The following is a 16590-nucleotide window of genomic DNA, read 5'->3' as shown; positions in this document are numbered from 1 at the left end:
TCTGAAGCGCCTACACCGTACAAAATAATGGAAATAAATAAATAAATAATAATATATAAGGATAATAGGTACTATACTGATAATAATAATAATAACCCCGCGGGGGCAGCTTGTGGCGAGCTGACGGTGAGTGGCGACACCGCGGACCCCTATTCCAGAGAGCCCTGTCATCTGGCCCTCACCTCTGTGCTTGCTTTGACTGGCCGGCCAGAGTGGAGTCGCAAGAGCGGGACCTATGCTCCAGGTTGGAAGCGTAAAATGTCATAACGCCGGCGGCCTGCTGAACGGATTACCGGGATCTGGCTACCGCAGACTCACCTCTCGACAACCTCACAGCCGCTCTGAAGTGTTGCTCTATTGTCGCACTGTTCGTGCGGCCGTTGTAGGGCCCACTAAATGAGTTGGCGAGTCACCACCTGTCTTACACAATTTTGAGACTGATTGTCACGACAGGTGTCCGATAGTCTCCTCCCATAGCCCATTATCCAGTCTATCCAACTTGCATATCAATAGCCTATGACCTTAGATTCCATCGCAGCACAAAAGTGCTGCACTGCAATAGTCTTTGCACCTGGCAGGGACCATCTCCGGATGTATCATATTGTGCGCTCAGGGATGGTATCTGCCACGTGTATCCCTTGCTTTTAGATTAACTTGTCTTTGTGCTGTTGGCTTAGACAAATAATAATAATAATATTTTTTCCCTTATAGCTGTGTTTCTTATTCTATCTTGCCTGGTTATTTTTAGCATCGACCTCTCCATCGCCCTCTGGCATACTCTAAGCTTTTCCGTTTGTTCTTTCGTCAGGCTCCATTGAGACCCATATGTCAATGTAGGAAGAATAGCCGTATTGAAGGTTGCTCGCTTTATTTTTATGGATAGGTCGCTTTTCATAATAAATTTTAATGCCCAGTACTTTTTCCAGGCTTTACTTATTCTGTTTTCTATCTCTTTGTCTTGCTTGTTGTCGAATGAACTATACTGATACTCGTGGTTATCGAGTCAGCTTTGAGTCATCGCCAGGGCCGGATTTAGAGGTCTGGAGGCCTCGGGGCAACAAAGGAGTGGAGGGAGGCTCCTAGGCCCCAAATTATTTTTCCGAAGTCTCAGAGCCGTGAGATTGAATTTTACCCGAAGCGGTAACTTTTCTATTTTTTTTTATACCACGTCGGTGGTAATCAAGCATACGGCCTGCCTCATGGTAAGCAGTTACCGTAGCCTATGGACGCCTGCAATACCAGAGATATTACACGGGATATTATATATTATTATAGTATTCCTTTATTTCAAAAATTAACTATTATATTTTAATGCCGGTTTTATTCACGGAATAAAATAGAGCAACGCGTTGATATCTAATGTATGTGATGACATAATTATATTATAAAGCATATCACTAGTTCAGAGGGCCTACCGCGAACACCGAAGTTCGCGAATTATCTTACTCTTTTACTCCAATTAAGGCGTAATTAGAGTGACAGAGAAAGATGCCTGCAAATTAATAACTTACGAAACCCCTCTGAATGTGTCGCTGAACTTCAAACTCGGGTAAATCCATCTGTCAGATTATGCGATTTTGATATTAAGAAAAGGTATTAGGGTAAATATTTGCTGAGAGGGTCGAATGGATTTACCCGAGTTTGAAGTTAAGCGACACATGTCCGGTAACATAATTTAGGTGACTCGTGCAGCTTGCTCGATTGAAAATACAATTGAAAATTTGACATATCGGTCTTTTCTTAAAATGTACGTTAAATATTCGCTTCGCTGATGGCATTTCTTAAACAATAACCGGATAGTTACTTGTTTACATTTTACGATAGCGAAATTAATTTATGTTCGTCTCTGCGACGAACGAGCGCGCGACAAGCTCTATTGAATTTTAGCGTTTATTTGCCATGAAACCCGCCGAGCTTTTCAAAAGAATTTTTCTATGAGTTCATTTCTAGTATAACTTGAGCCTTAGATTCGTAATAACTTTACGCAATAGAAGGTCTGTCGTCGGGCGCAAAAGTAAGCTATATGAATAGGTAACAGGACTGGAGCATAGACATATACTTTTGTAAACAGCGGTATTTTTATGTAATTACTAATGTTCTTCAGAACACATCCCCTGAAATGTTTGGTTAAATCTTAAGAAAAATCTACTTAACTAGGTACTTCGCTAAAGTCAAAAATAATAGGTAAAATGGTTAGGTCTCATTTATCCATCTATTAATTTCATCGATGACCGTGGGTAGTCGCAATAGCTTTTATCTATGGGAGCTTGCAACTCAATGGGGTCTCATGCGCTTTGCCAAAATATGCCACGCCTTTCAGCCAAAACTCCTCCTTGGTGAAGGTCGCTAGACGTTTAGAGATTATATATCTGTGCAAGTGCGGACTGGAGCAAGTGTAATTTACTTTAAGCCCTATACACCCACAATACCGCGGATACATCTAAAGTTTTCAACAACGAAAGCCTCGCGTATAAAGACGAGGTAATTACACACTAGCCCCGTATGCAACGTCATTATTCATCGTTTTACGACTCCGCGTATAAATAAGTATTAAGCTCCAGTCGTACGGATTGCGATTTTTTTTAATGGCAAGGCTAGTGCGAGTACGGGCTTAGATCTAACTCGTATTTACTTCGTACAGGCTGATCCTGGAGACCTGTACCTACCCTCACCATGAGTTTTACGAGAATATGTCAGTGTCAAACTCGTGGTAAGAATACTGATAGGGCAAAACCTCTATAATTAACCTTTCGTGTATGTATGGTGGTCAAAAATCGTGGGTTCAATATCGGTCGTGCCGTATAGATCAGAGAAAAGTTCTCGTTCTGGAGAAAAACGCAAAAAGTTGACTAATAATTTGGTCAGTAGCCTTATCGTACACAGACGAGAGGTTAATTACATTACAGATCCATTCTAGGCTCTATCTAGTTTCATAATAAAATAATCTTTAAAAAAAAACTTTATTGCATATAATATACACTAACTAAGTATATATTAACACTAGCTCAAGTGATTCTATCATAGGTGTTACCGGAAATTTTAGCACGACACCCAACCCAAGTAAGTATGGCAGCAAGCACTGTGTTCACCTAAAACCCATGATGATTATGTCAAAAATAAAATAATTTTCGGCATGGTCGGCATCGACCACTCCTCCCAAATCATCCTGTATACGTGTAGGTATGTATACAAAGCGTGCTAGGAACATAAATTCTGTTATCGCCTTTTAATTACGTGTAATTAACTTTCTTTACCCAACGCCGCGTCTGCGCATCGGTGATCTATGGCGCAATAAAATGCCATTAGTTCAACAAAATTTTGCCGTCGGATAATAGTAGAGCCCGATTAAGTTGACCCTACACCGGCTTTACAAAGTGTGGAACGACCATAATAATATTAACGTCTGACGCCGTACCGCGAAAAAAATCAAAATGTATTTATCTGTTCAGCCGGGCTAGCACATGATTGGCGCAAGAGTATCTCGCCGCGACATAGACTACCCGTTCCCCTTTAATTCATACAGTTAGTAGAAGACGGGTAGTCTATCTCGCGGCGAGATACTGTCGCGCCAATCATGTGCTCGGCCTACTTTCTTGCAAATTCGAGCGATAGAGGCAGATAATATTGCAGATGGTTTATGGTGTAACATCGGAGAGACACCGTTTTTGGTGGCTGAATAGGTATGCGAGACAGACATGGTACCTCAGGCCAGACAAGAGAGAGTTGCGGAAAACCCTCACAGTATTTCGCGGTAGACCCTCAGATCTTCATTGGACTGACGTTTTTGGTAGGTACTTCTACACTATCGCTTGCATTCGGTGCAGCTGCAGGGTTAGCTTAGAGTATCTTCAAGCAACATTTTGTGATATTGATTTAGAACACAGATGTGCTGGTTGCGGAAATTTTCATCAAAATAGGAAATATTCTAAGACAGAGAAATGTCTATCAATCTCCGTAATAAAAAAATTCCGAAATCTTTCCTTTACATCGGTACATTAGTAATTGTTAATCAATAATAGGGTTGACTCTTATATGACATAATTAATTTATTACCTTCCATTATTTTCTACGGTGTAGACGCTTTAGATTATGCTTTTTTAGACTTTAAATTTTACTTAAAAAAAAAACGTGTTGGTAAATCTCGGATATACAAATACTAAAAATTCTTGTACTGAAGCTGTACCTATTGAAGAAACTGACAAAGAAATTGCATCTACAATGTTTCAATAAATACCTGTACGGTCGAGTTCACAAACATCTGTACAAGCCAACTTTCCATAACAATCTACTTTATTGTTAGTGTCTTAGAGGCGTGTAAATATTTTTGGAACGTTGCGATGGCTTGTACAGTACAGATGTATTTGAACTGGACTGGACTGTATCTGTCCCTGAATTGGTATTCATACAAATTTCCTATGTATCTATAAGCCTGAATCAACAGCGTAAACAACACTGCAAAAGTGTAACTTTGCATTTAGCGAAATAGTGCACGTTATAAATATTTGAATAACTTTATAGCTTGTATTCGTGTCATTCAAAGCAAGACAAGTGATAAATACAATGTAAAATGAGATCTTTGTTATACCTGTAGTTGGTTATAATTAGGCATTTAAATCAAACCAAAGAGGATTTAATAAGATAGAGCGGTACTGTCATAGTAAATTTTTTAACCGCTATAAATTCACTGCCATCTATCGACATACTTTAAAACTAAAAATTAAGATTTATAAAAATACGTTAAAATGTATTCAAATACGGATAAATGATTTTTTTATTTGCATTAATTATTTTTATATGATTTTGACCCATGTTATTTCACTGATATGCTTTAAAATTATAAATAACAAACGAAACCGTCAACGCCCTCTATACGAGAGTAGGCCAAAACTAGTGGCGCCCTCTGATCGAGAATCAAATTTTCGTGATTTTCGAGGCACGTTTTTTCCTTAGACTGTATCCATCTATTACGGAGTTATATCTATCTTTGATCAAACTAAGGGTATGAAACATTTTCGCGGTTTCATGAGACCTTTATGAGTAAGTACCTAAATCAAACCGATGACCATTGGGGCGGAAAGGTTCTCGAGTGGCGACCACGTACCGTAAGGCGCAGGGTGGGTAGACAAGGTTTGGGGAAGGTCTATGTCCAGCAGTGGACGTCCTCTGGCTGATAAGATGATGATGATGATGATGACCTAAATCAAAATCCACTTTTAAAATATTTGTACCTACCAGGTAGAGTTGTAGGTACCACTACCAGTGGCGGAGCGTCAATAGTCCGACTTAGCTCCGACCGACTTCCCTACCTTCCCTACGATTTTTTGGCGCGCCCTAACTTTTACTTAACAAAATACATATACATGCAACTAAATTAATACTACCTATAGGAAACAGGATAATATTTGGTTAATTTAATGCATGATTTTCCTAATTTTTTTTACAATAAACTGGCACGGTTAAATACAAATTATTCTCATTGCATTCGAATAATTATGGTTTTGACGATTTGATAATATCAGGATTTACGTAAGTGAATAATTCACTAACTGATTCCCTGATTATCGCATATGCAGTACTTGAATGAAAAATACCGTTTAAATAAAGACCTTAGAGAACAAGATAAACAATTGCTTGAATTTTTTAGTGTGATTACTGCACTTGCGATAAGCAGGGCAGAATTTATTGTGGACAGAATTATACCGAACACGCGCTGCGAAGGGTTCCGTACCATTACCATTACGCAAAAAACGGCAAAAAAATCACGTTTGTTGTTTGGGAGCCCCCCTTAAATATTCATTTTATTCTGTTTTTAGTATTTGTTGTTATAGCGGCAACAGAAATACACCATCTGTGAAAATTTCAACTGTCTAGCTATCACGGTTCATGAGATACAGCCTGGTGACAGACGGACAGCGGAGTCTTAGTAATAGGGTCCTGTTTTTACCCTTTGGGTACGGAACCCTAAAAACTCTTGCCTACTTAGCAAAAAATGGAACGTACGAGTACGTACCATACAAATACATAGTTTTTATATAGTTTAGTGTAGGTACCTATATAACTGACCGGTCAGAAACTAAATCATAAAAATCGTATAGGAACGTACGTTGAACCGACGTAGCGCGTGCTAATGGGAACTGCAAACAGCGGGCGAGATCGTGAGCCAAACTTGAGTAAAATAAAATATCCGGCTTATTTGCCACCGGTTCGTGGTATATTTCGTAATGGATACGTTGGTGCTTAAATTGTATTATACAGTATTCACGCCTATTTACTTTTGCGGTATTTGCCTTTTTATCTAGCTTTCGAAATACCAAACGTGACACAAAATGCAACCGTAAAAAAGATTTAAATATTTAAGACGAATGTGGACCCGCGCGAAATCACCTTTTCATACAAACGTTGTCCTTATTTTACACAGTTAGATGCATATCGATCACAACTATGCCTCTAGGTATTTTTCGAATTTTTAATTATTACCTATAAGAGTTAGGAGCATTTAAAATTTTGTATGAAATCTGTTTTTCGCTCCTAATTTTTACAATAATCAAAAAATCGAAAAGTCAAACATAGGGGCATAGCTTGAGGCTAAATCTAATGAAAACCTTTCAGCATATCACACCTGAAAGTTGACTAAATCTAAATTTCAAACTTAATTTTTATTTCTGTTTCAAAGTGAATCAATTGCCGGGAACTTCCTCGCTCGATTTAGAACCGAGAACTCCTAAGTTCTGTAAACAATAGAGCAGGAGCTTTCGTTTGGAACCAAATATATGTCTGTGTGTTGTTCAATGACATCAGCATAGCATGTGTGAACTTAGCATATCATATAATTACAATAATAGATAAAAAAAATAGTGAATGTTCTCAGAGATGCCTTTTTTGTGTCAAGAACTCTTTTTTACCATGTGTATAGGCTAGGATATTTTTTTATCCCATTTGTAACAAAATGATATGCTAGTGTGTGAACTTAGCATATCATTTTGTGAAATTCCATAGTGTTGCTTTTTACGATTAAAACGCCAGAACTATTGCTAAAAAGTATCAGGAACTCTAGAACTATGGTGCATGCTAAATTAATAGAACTCCAATAAAAACGTGATCTGCTAGACTTTGTTATGCCAACTTCACAGACATGGCATAGCTATGGTTAATATACATCTAATTATGTAAAAATATGTTTCATAATGTCAATATCCAGAGAGGAAAATGGGGACTACGTTTGTATGGAGAAGCGACCGACCCTTTCCTCTTAAGGGCGTCAACATTTGTTGCAATGGAATGATAATATTTACAATAAGTAGATACATGTCCGTGGTATTTGTACTGAGCAATCTTCAATATCCACTAAGTTACCAAAATGGTATAACCTTAACTACTATACAGATTTTGTTCGTATTCTTGTTACTATAGGTAGGTACCTAGCCGTATAGATCGTATAGTAACACTACTTCGTATAGTAACAACAATTGCTATAGTAGAACATATTACATGAACCACATATTATATTACATGAACCACATATTATATTACATGAACCACATATTAGTGAAATTTAATATTATGTTTTAAGACTTTTTAGAAAATACATATAATATAAGTACAATTCAGGCATATGCGCTGGCAATGGCACTATCAATAAGCTAATTTGAGTTTAGAACTTTATATTTACTGGAAAAGAAATATTTTGGCTGAAAATAATGACGATACGAATTGTTTTGGCTTTCGGCGCTAATTACCATGCCCGTGTCCCATGACTAACATATGATTCATAAATTCATTTCTGTACGTTCTAGTTTGATATGTTCATGAATCATTAATTGCATTGCATCCAATATGTAGTTATACGGAATCACAAATATAGGAATTTTAGCTGAAAATGTCTTTGACAAAAACTTATACTGTAAAAAAGGAAAATGTAGAAAAATACAATGAGGAAACTGCATACAGTTTTAAGATCACCTGATATTATATTTGAGCACCTGATAAGAGTGATAAGGGCACAATACCCAACAACAATGATTAAGACCTTATACGTAGGTATACCTACATACTATTATTTATTTATTTATTTTAATAAACTTTATTGCACAATTAAAACACGTACAAATGGCGGACATAATGCCTCAAGACATTCTTACCATAGGGCAAAACAGAAATTCTCGAATGTGGGTGCAGTGTGTAAAATAATTATGAAAACAATTTTTTAACAACTAATAGTGTCTCAGTAAGGTGTAGTGTAAAACGCGCGTGACTCCATGGCTCCGTCATCTTGAAAACTTGAAAACAAACGTCTCTTTTTGGCCCAGTGGTTGACTGGTAGAGAATGCCTTAAGGCATTAAGTCCACCATTTGTACTTATTTTATGTGCAATAAAGTATAAATAAATAAAACTTGCCAATAACTCTACAAAAAATCCATATAATTATTGAACCTGGTCACAAAATTTAAAATTTCAGAACGGTTGAGAAATGCAGCCTGTAGGAGAAGACAGCCGGGCATACCTACATACTAAAGCATTTTACCAGTGTTCTCGCTGGGTCAAAAACAGAGCGGTTGCGGAATAGGTATATCTAGAAGACTCTGTCAGAATTTTACCAACATCATTTTGTTAAGAACAACGAAGGTTTCTGAGTTCTTATTGAGTAATTTGCTATTGTTTCAGCAATATGGCTGCATCCCACATCCTAAGCGCCGTAGAGCCGACGGTCGGCGGCGGCAACGCGCGCGGAGGCCGCGAGCGCGAGGTCTCCGTCGCTTTGGATGATCGCGAGCTGTGGGTGCGCTTTCAGACGCTCACCAATGAGATGATCGTCACAAAGAATGGGCGGTGAGTTGACAGTATATCATGTTACAATGCGCGGTGAAGTGGATTGTCATCGACTCAGCGTGCTGGAAGATCGTGAGCGATAGGCGCACACTGATGAGATCTCACGATCACACGTTGAAAAACTAGCCCGGGAGTGATACATTTTGTTTCCGCGAGCTGTGGGTTCGCTTCAAGACGCTCAACGAGTCACCAATGAGATGATCGTTACGAAGAATGGGCGGTAAGTTGACATTATTCCGAATAGCAAATACCTACTTAGTACAAATGGCGGACTTAATGCCTTCTGGCATTAAGTCCGCCAATTTGTACTCTTCATGTATTGTGCAAAGAAGTTTAAATAAATAAATAAATAAATAAATATTGCAATTAGAAAATGTCTACCAGTTAATTACCTAACTGCTCGCTCTTTCGAACGAAAACTGCCAATATGGCTTTCATATTAAAACGAATTGTTATTCCAGCAAAAGAAAACATCTTACTCGTATGTCTCATTGTTTGTATTTATGCACGTTATAAAAATATGATTTACTCACTAGTCATTCAAAATAACGTACTTAATGACCGCAACATAGTTTCATAGCAAAGTAGGACCTTAGACAACAATGAAGTACAAGATGCGAATAAAGCTAAAATATAATGTTTAGTAATTACACTGAGAGCATAATCAGGTAGGTCATCAAAGTTAGTGAGAGGTCATAAACTTGCTGTAAGGGAACATTAATCAACCGATGTACATGTTATGGGGCAATGCACATAATTTGCAGGTACGTAATTATATAGGTTTGCTTATATTCGAAGTAAAAAGCTTGAGCCACAAACGTAAGTACGGGTGTAACTGTAACTACTATTTAGGAAAGTGTATGTGCCTACATACACTGTACAAAACTATAATATATCTTCTGACTATGGCACCATTATTACATGTATCTGTTTAGCCATAACCATAGCTTGACTAGTAGTAGAGAATGTCCTTAGGCATTAAGTAAGCCATTGGACATCTTTTCTTATTTTGTGCGTTACAGTTTACTATAGTATAAACTTCATAGTTCGCCCGAACTGTAAACTCGCGATTCGCCAAAAACGTGGAATTGAAAAACTTAGTCAGAAGACCAGCTTTTTCAATTGCTTTTACAATTTTGACAATGAATCAATTTTTATTATGATCAAACCAAAAACGAAGAATTTCTAGATGGTGCCTGTTTTATAAACTGAAATAGATACCATACGCTAAAGAAAAAGTGACAAAGTCCACCGCGGGTTCGATTCCCGTCTCGGCCACCGGTGAACTTGGTCTGTTTTTATTTAGTGTACCTATGGTACCTTTCAGTTTATAATTTATATATAGTAGTGTGACTACTTAAAAAAACAATCAAAAATATTTCACAAAATAATTTGATTTATTCCCTGGTTTTTGACTACGATTTAATATTAAGGGTTTCGAAATGTCAGATATCAACTTTCAACATGATGATAACAAAACAAATGAAATTTGAGATGGCGGCCGTATTTTCCAATTTTGACTATCATTTCAGGAGCCTTTCGAATATATCAAATTTTAATATTCTGGTCATTAAAAAACTGCACTAAGGTTCATTTAGTTTAATGATTCTGTGTACTCAGTACGATCACGAGAGACCATATAGAGCAGTGCTAACCGCCGCGGCTAGTTTCAGCAATTAGCGGGGTAGGTCTTGCTCATTATCGCAGGGCGGCTAACCAGCGCCGTCCGTGCCGTGCCCGATATCGCCCTATCCTTGAAGTGTAGGTCTCGGGTCGAACAATACTCCTCACACTAGTTACACTTGCTCATTTTTGAAGCAACTGCAAACAAGAAAGAGGCTTTGACGAAACGGGACTTATCGCGTAACGCAACGTATTGTTCGAAACGTTATACCTTGCGTCGCGTGGAATGATGGTCCCCATTATGACAGTTCCTTCAAGTCTCTTTAGTAAGGCTTAATTAAAAAAAAAATTAAGAAATATATTTACCGTATTTATATAAATATTACTCATACATAACATTTTTAAATAAATTAATGTGCTGAACTTCCACAAAATGTGTACTTTTACGTGATAGACAGCTACTTCATCTCCATGCATATAAAAACCGGCCAAGTGCGAGTCGGACTCTCGCTTGGAGGGTTCCGTACCATTACGCATAAAACGGCAAAAAAATCACGTTTGTTGTATGGGACCTCCACTTAAATATTTATTTTATTCTTTTTTTAGTATTTGTTGTTATAGCGGCAACAGAAATACATCATCTGTGAAAATTTCAACTGTCTAGCTAAATATCACGGTTCATGAGACAGACGGACGGACGGACAGCGGAGTCTTAGTAATAGGGTCCCGTTTTTACCCTTTGGGTACGGAACCCTAAAAATGAACTGTAGGGATCATTCGACGGGAGAGGTATAGGGTAATGAATACCGGACAGAGAATTGAGAGAATGGACGACAAGAGAGAGAAAGTGTGAGGACAAAAGAGATTAATTCTCTGAATTTTAACTTGTTTTATGTCGGGACTCTGTTTCGCTTTAGCTATTAAAATGTTTAATTAAAAACTTGAAACTCAAACCCCTTAACTGGTCCCACTTATGGACAACTAAAGGATTTGATGTTTCATGAAAATTGTATGGATTTTTTAATACGGATTTCTTTTTAACGTCGTTAGGTATATCTTGAGTAAAAAATAGGCATATAGGTATCAATTATTTGTGACGCTGCCTTTAACTACTTACCTATTTCAGTAACAGATATGATCACGGTAAGTACCATGTTTATTGTGTTATGTTCAACGTATTGTGTTACGTTTGGGAAAACCAATAATGGTAGGTAGGTGTGATCATCATCATAACTAAAGATAGAAATCATGATGAGATCACAGTTACCGAAACGAAATATAAGTGTCATCCATCATATTTATTTCGACAGTAGAACCTCGATAACTTAAATTCCAAGGGAAACGTTAAAAACTTTGAGTTATCGAGTTTTTAATTTACTGAGGGTTTCAGTTAAGGAGTTTTCATTGGCTCTTATTTTTACTTTATAGATGTTCGTTCAGAGGTAAGAGGGCTAGGTTAAATACAAATGTTACTTAGATTACAACACACTCTATTTAAGATATAAAGGTATTTACGATCATTTTCTTAAATTTTATTTAATTTTCCCAGAAATTTAAACTACTTTTCACTGCTTCGATCACTTTTAATTTGCCTTGTCAGCGTATGTTTGTAATTTTTTACTTTCGTTTCGAATTCATTTTACTTAGAATATGTACTTCCCGGAGAATTACTGGAAACTATAATGATCCAAAGTTGCGGTACTCAGGCCTCAAGTAGAGCTTCAATGAATTTAAACATAAACAATAAGTTTACAGTTCACAATTTTATGCATGTGGTCAACTACTCAATAAAAACAAATTTCTCAACGGAACCTTTTGTTCATACTATTTACCTATTTAAAATCATTTTTTGATAAATGCTTTAAGTTATAGAGGTCGTCAAAACACAACTTTAAGTTGCTGAGGTCCAATGCCCAAACAATTCGTTTAAGTTGTAGAGGTTTCGTACTTTAAGTAAAAGATGTTTTGGGCTCCGAGGGGAAGGGAACACACAACTTTATTAACTTATAGAGGTTTTTACGTTATCGAGGTTTAAGTTACCGAGGTTCTACTGTACTTACTAACATAATTAATAATTGTATAGGTATCATAAATACAAATTTTAGACAATTCAGATACATTATTGTATTACCGAATATTTTAACGTTAATTCAATTCAACGAATATTGTAAATAAGATACGCCATTGATCTTTGAAATAACAGCGCAACGCCAGTCAACACGAATATCGAGGTGAATATCGCCCCCGCCAAGTCGAGAAAAACAGAGACAGAGAGGCACGGCCGTACTAACCTTTTCCCGAAGCCATTCAGGCCATTTTGGCAATGTAATTAAAACTACATGATAAACACTTTGTCCGGTCAGTATGAATAACTAAAGTTTCATACGTTACTAAGAAAACTATAACAAAGAATTGTAGATTACTTAATTATAAATTACCCGTTTAGTTTACTACACGCAAAAAAAACATAACATACAAAACAATGCAAAATATTACTAGAAACAATTTATAGAAAACAAGATTTGCCGTGTTCTTGAAATAGGACAAACTATGAACATAAATATCTAGATTATTAGGAGATTTAACATATATATTGTATTACAAGTGCGCCTAGAAGAAGAATTTTAGAATTATTTATTTTTCAATACCTTTTTGTTCCAGCCGAATGTTCCCCGTGGTCAAAGTGAGCGCGAGCGGCTTGGACCCGACGGCCATGTATACTGTGCTGCTGGAGTTCGTCCAAGTCGATTCACACCGCTGGAAATACGTCAACGGGGAGTGGGTATGTATTTCAGTCATAATAATAATAATAATAAGCCCGCAGGGCAGCTTGTGGCGAGCTGTTGGGGAGTGACGACCCCACCGACCCGAGTGCTCCAGAGAGTCGGTCAGGGTCTCCGTCTCCGGCGTGTCTTCGTCGGTCGGAGTGGACCCCAAGGGAGACCCGCAGGACTCTCAGCTCTGGCTTGCCTTCATTGGATGTCCAGAGGGGAGTCGTAAGAGCTATACCTATATGCTCCAGGGGTGGAAGTGTTAAAGGGCATAACGCCGCGAGTAACTTCGGAGAAAGCGCAGCACACCTCTCGACATCCCTGAGCCGCTCACGCCGGTGTTGCGCCTGGCCGTCTTTACGATGGCGCATCAGGTGCCCATCTAACGAGTGGCGAGTCACCGCCTGCCTCGATAACTTGTGCAAGCAATGTTATAGCAGGTGTCCGGACTTCTTTGCAATAGCCCAGTCTTTTTTCCACCCAAACTTAAACCATAGACCAGTACTCTGTCCATATTCTCTACAATAGCTTCCAATGCCTGCTGAAACCGGTTCACGGGTATCTATTGATGTACCCATGAATGGGTTCCAGCAGGCGTTCTACATGACATCAAATCTCTCCAAACGGCCTCTACGTGTTGGATCTATATCCCCACGCACGCCTTATAAATGACCGGGATTGAAAGACCCGAGAGTTTTAAAACGGAGATACACATAATAATAATAATAAAGAGAATAATAATAATGTGGCGAGCTGTTGGGGAGTGACGACCCCACGGACCCGAGTGCTCCAGAGAGTCGGTCAGGGTCTCCGTCTCTGGCGTGTCTTCGTCGGTCGGAGTGGACCCCAAGGGGACCCGCAGGACTCTCAGCTCTGGCTTGCCTTCATTGGCCGTCCAGAGGGGAGTCGTAAGAGCTATATGCTCCAGGGGTGGAAGTGTTAAGGGCATAACGCCGCGAGTAACTTCGGAGAAAGCGCAGCACACCTCTTGACACCCCTGAGCCGCTCACGCCGGTGTTGCGCCTGGCCGTCTTTACGATGGCGCATCAGGTGCCCATCTTGCGAGTGGCGAGTCAACGCCTGCCTCGATAGCACTGTATAGCACAATGTTATGGCAGGTGTCCGGAACTCTTAGCAATAGCCCAGTATTATAATCCACCTAAATTTAAGCCATAGACCAGGACTCTTTCCACTTTTCTATAATAGCTCCCAATGCCTGCTGAAACCGGTTTACGGGTATCTATTTATGTACCCGTGAATGGGTTCCAGCAGGCGTTCTACATGACATCAAAACTCTCCAAACGGCCTCTACGTGTTGGATCTATATCCCCACGCACGCCTTATAAATGACCGGGCCTGAAAACCCGAGAGTTTGTAACGGAGATACAAATAATAATAATAAAATACTTTATTGCACACTACAAAATAAAGGTTACAGAGAATACAATGGAATTTAACGGCGTAGGTTACAACAGGCGGTCTTATCGCTAAACAGCGATCTCTTCCAGACAACCTTCAGATAGCGAAACGACGAACATAGTTAAGTGTACGGGTGGCGCAAAAAAAAAGAAAATGAAATTAGCAAAATTTGTGAAAACAATTTAGACAAATATAATAAAATACATAAACTATAACTATCCAATAAATCATACACTACATAAATTACTACATACATTTTATATATAACTTATACCTATATATATACGGGTATGTCGAGGTAGCCATAACAGTGAGTTTCATAGAGAGCACGGAAGGATTAAGACTTAGATAAATAATGTTCCTTTAAACGATTTTTAAATATAGAGAGGGATTTAGCACGTCTAATATCGATGGGCAGAGCATTCCACAACCGAACTGCGCGAAAACTGAAAGAATTGTTGTAGACCTTTGAAGAAGAAGGAGGTGGGAAAAGTAGAAGATTTTGAGAGCACCTGACAGAGTTAAGATATTTAAAACGGACTTTGAGATAGCAGGGAGTGTTTGGGAGAAACAGTACGGAAAAAAGAAGATGAAGAATATGAGAGTCGCGGCGGAAACGGATAGGCAACCACTTGAGCTGCGTACGATAGCTCGAGACGTGGTCAAATTTACGTAATCCGAAAATAAACCTAATGCAAACGTTTTGAAGCCGCTCGAGTTTATTCAGTTGCTCTTCTGTCAGATCTAAATAACTGATATCGGCATAGTCCAAAATGGGCAATAGGAGAGACTGGGCAAGCGCAATTTTAGTAGCAAAAGGCAAAAAGTTACGAATTCGTCGTAGGGAACCCACAGCTGCAAAGACCTTCCTGCTCACTTCACTGACCTGCGGTTTTAGAAGGATTAACCTTTAAACCATAAAAAGAGCTCCAGTTTGAAATACGTTCCAAGTCAGTGTTAGTAGTGTGAATAACAGAAGGTAAATCATCAAGCTGGCCATGTGAGTAAATTTGTAGGTCATCGGCATAGAGATGGTAAGCAGAAAGGAGATTTGAAGTCATACCTACAATCGAACGTTTCCCGTGGTCAGAATAGCCTGGAGACGTGCTAGTCAATGAACCAGTCCAGTGGAATGTTCTGTGGTCACACCCGACGGCAATGTATACTGTTGCTACACATTACTCATGTGATTACCGGAAGTAGATTCGCACCGTTTGGAAACACGTTGGGGTGTGGGTATCTGGCTTCATGTTCCCTACGCTCAAATTGTTATAGATGATTATGTGCTGACTGTGCTGACAACACTGGACTGTACTGACAACACTATACTGTATTGACAACATTTGACGTCGATTGTGCCTACTCAAAAACAAATTTATTTTTCCCCTCACTAGCTCGGAAAGTTGTCTTTTATCCTTCAATACAAGCGGGGAAAAACGCGTTTTATCCACTAGTGGGGAAAGTAATTTAACCTTGGATGAAGCGTGTTTAAGTAGCTTGACAGATAACAAAACGTAAATCGTTTATGATAATGATTCGTTCGATATTAATTATCATTAATTAATGGTTTGATAATCTAATGAAAAATACTAAATTTAGCTTTATTTAATGATTTTAAGATAAACCTTAAAATTCCATAAGAAATGTTTGTTTTTTGATAATGATGTTAAATATAATTCTGAACGCACAAGTTCTTCTTCTTCTTCTTCTTTTAAAATTATGGCTTCAGCCCAGTGGGACTATTTCGCCAGTATCAAGGTATTGAGAGGTTTACAAACGACAAAAATTGTACGGTTGTACAAGACAGTGTACGGTGATTTGTTAGCTCTTGTAAATCGATAGCTAGTCTTTACAAGAAGCACGTGGACTACCGGCCGTTGACTCCAAGATGGTGGTTAAACGCGCTTCAAAATTAATTCTCCATTCACTGCACACTACCACATTAGTTTA

The 16590-nt window shown here is 38.5% G+C and overlaps 1 protein-coding gene across 1 annotated transcript in view; it reads left to right on the top strand.

Annotated features, from left to right (window-relative positions):
- Positions 1 to 16590, top strand: part of LOC134742983 (T-related protein) — a 42144-nt gene that overhangs the window by 14719 nt on the left and 10835 nt on the right. Inside the window, exons 2-3 of the mRNA XM_063676238.1 lie at positions 8663 to 8827; positions 13112 to 13232. Coding sequence (XP_063532308.1) covers positions 8667 to 8827; positions 13112 to 13232 — 282 coding nt within the window. The 5' untranslated portion in view covers positions 8663 to 8666. The remainder of the gene's footprint in view (positions 1 to 8662; positions 8828 to 13111; positions 13233 to 16590) is intronic.

Source organism: Cydia strobilella, chromosome 7, assembly GCF_947568885.1.
Source record: "Cydia strobilella chromosome 7, ilCydStro3.1, whole genome shotgun sequence".
Lineage (NCBI taxonomy): Eukaryota > Metazoa > Arthropoda > Insecta > Lepidoptera > Tortricidae > Cydia > Cydia strobilella.
Note: the sequence above shows the minus strand (reverse complement) of the source record. Positions and strands in the feature narration are given on the sequence as shown.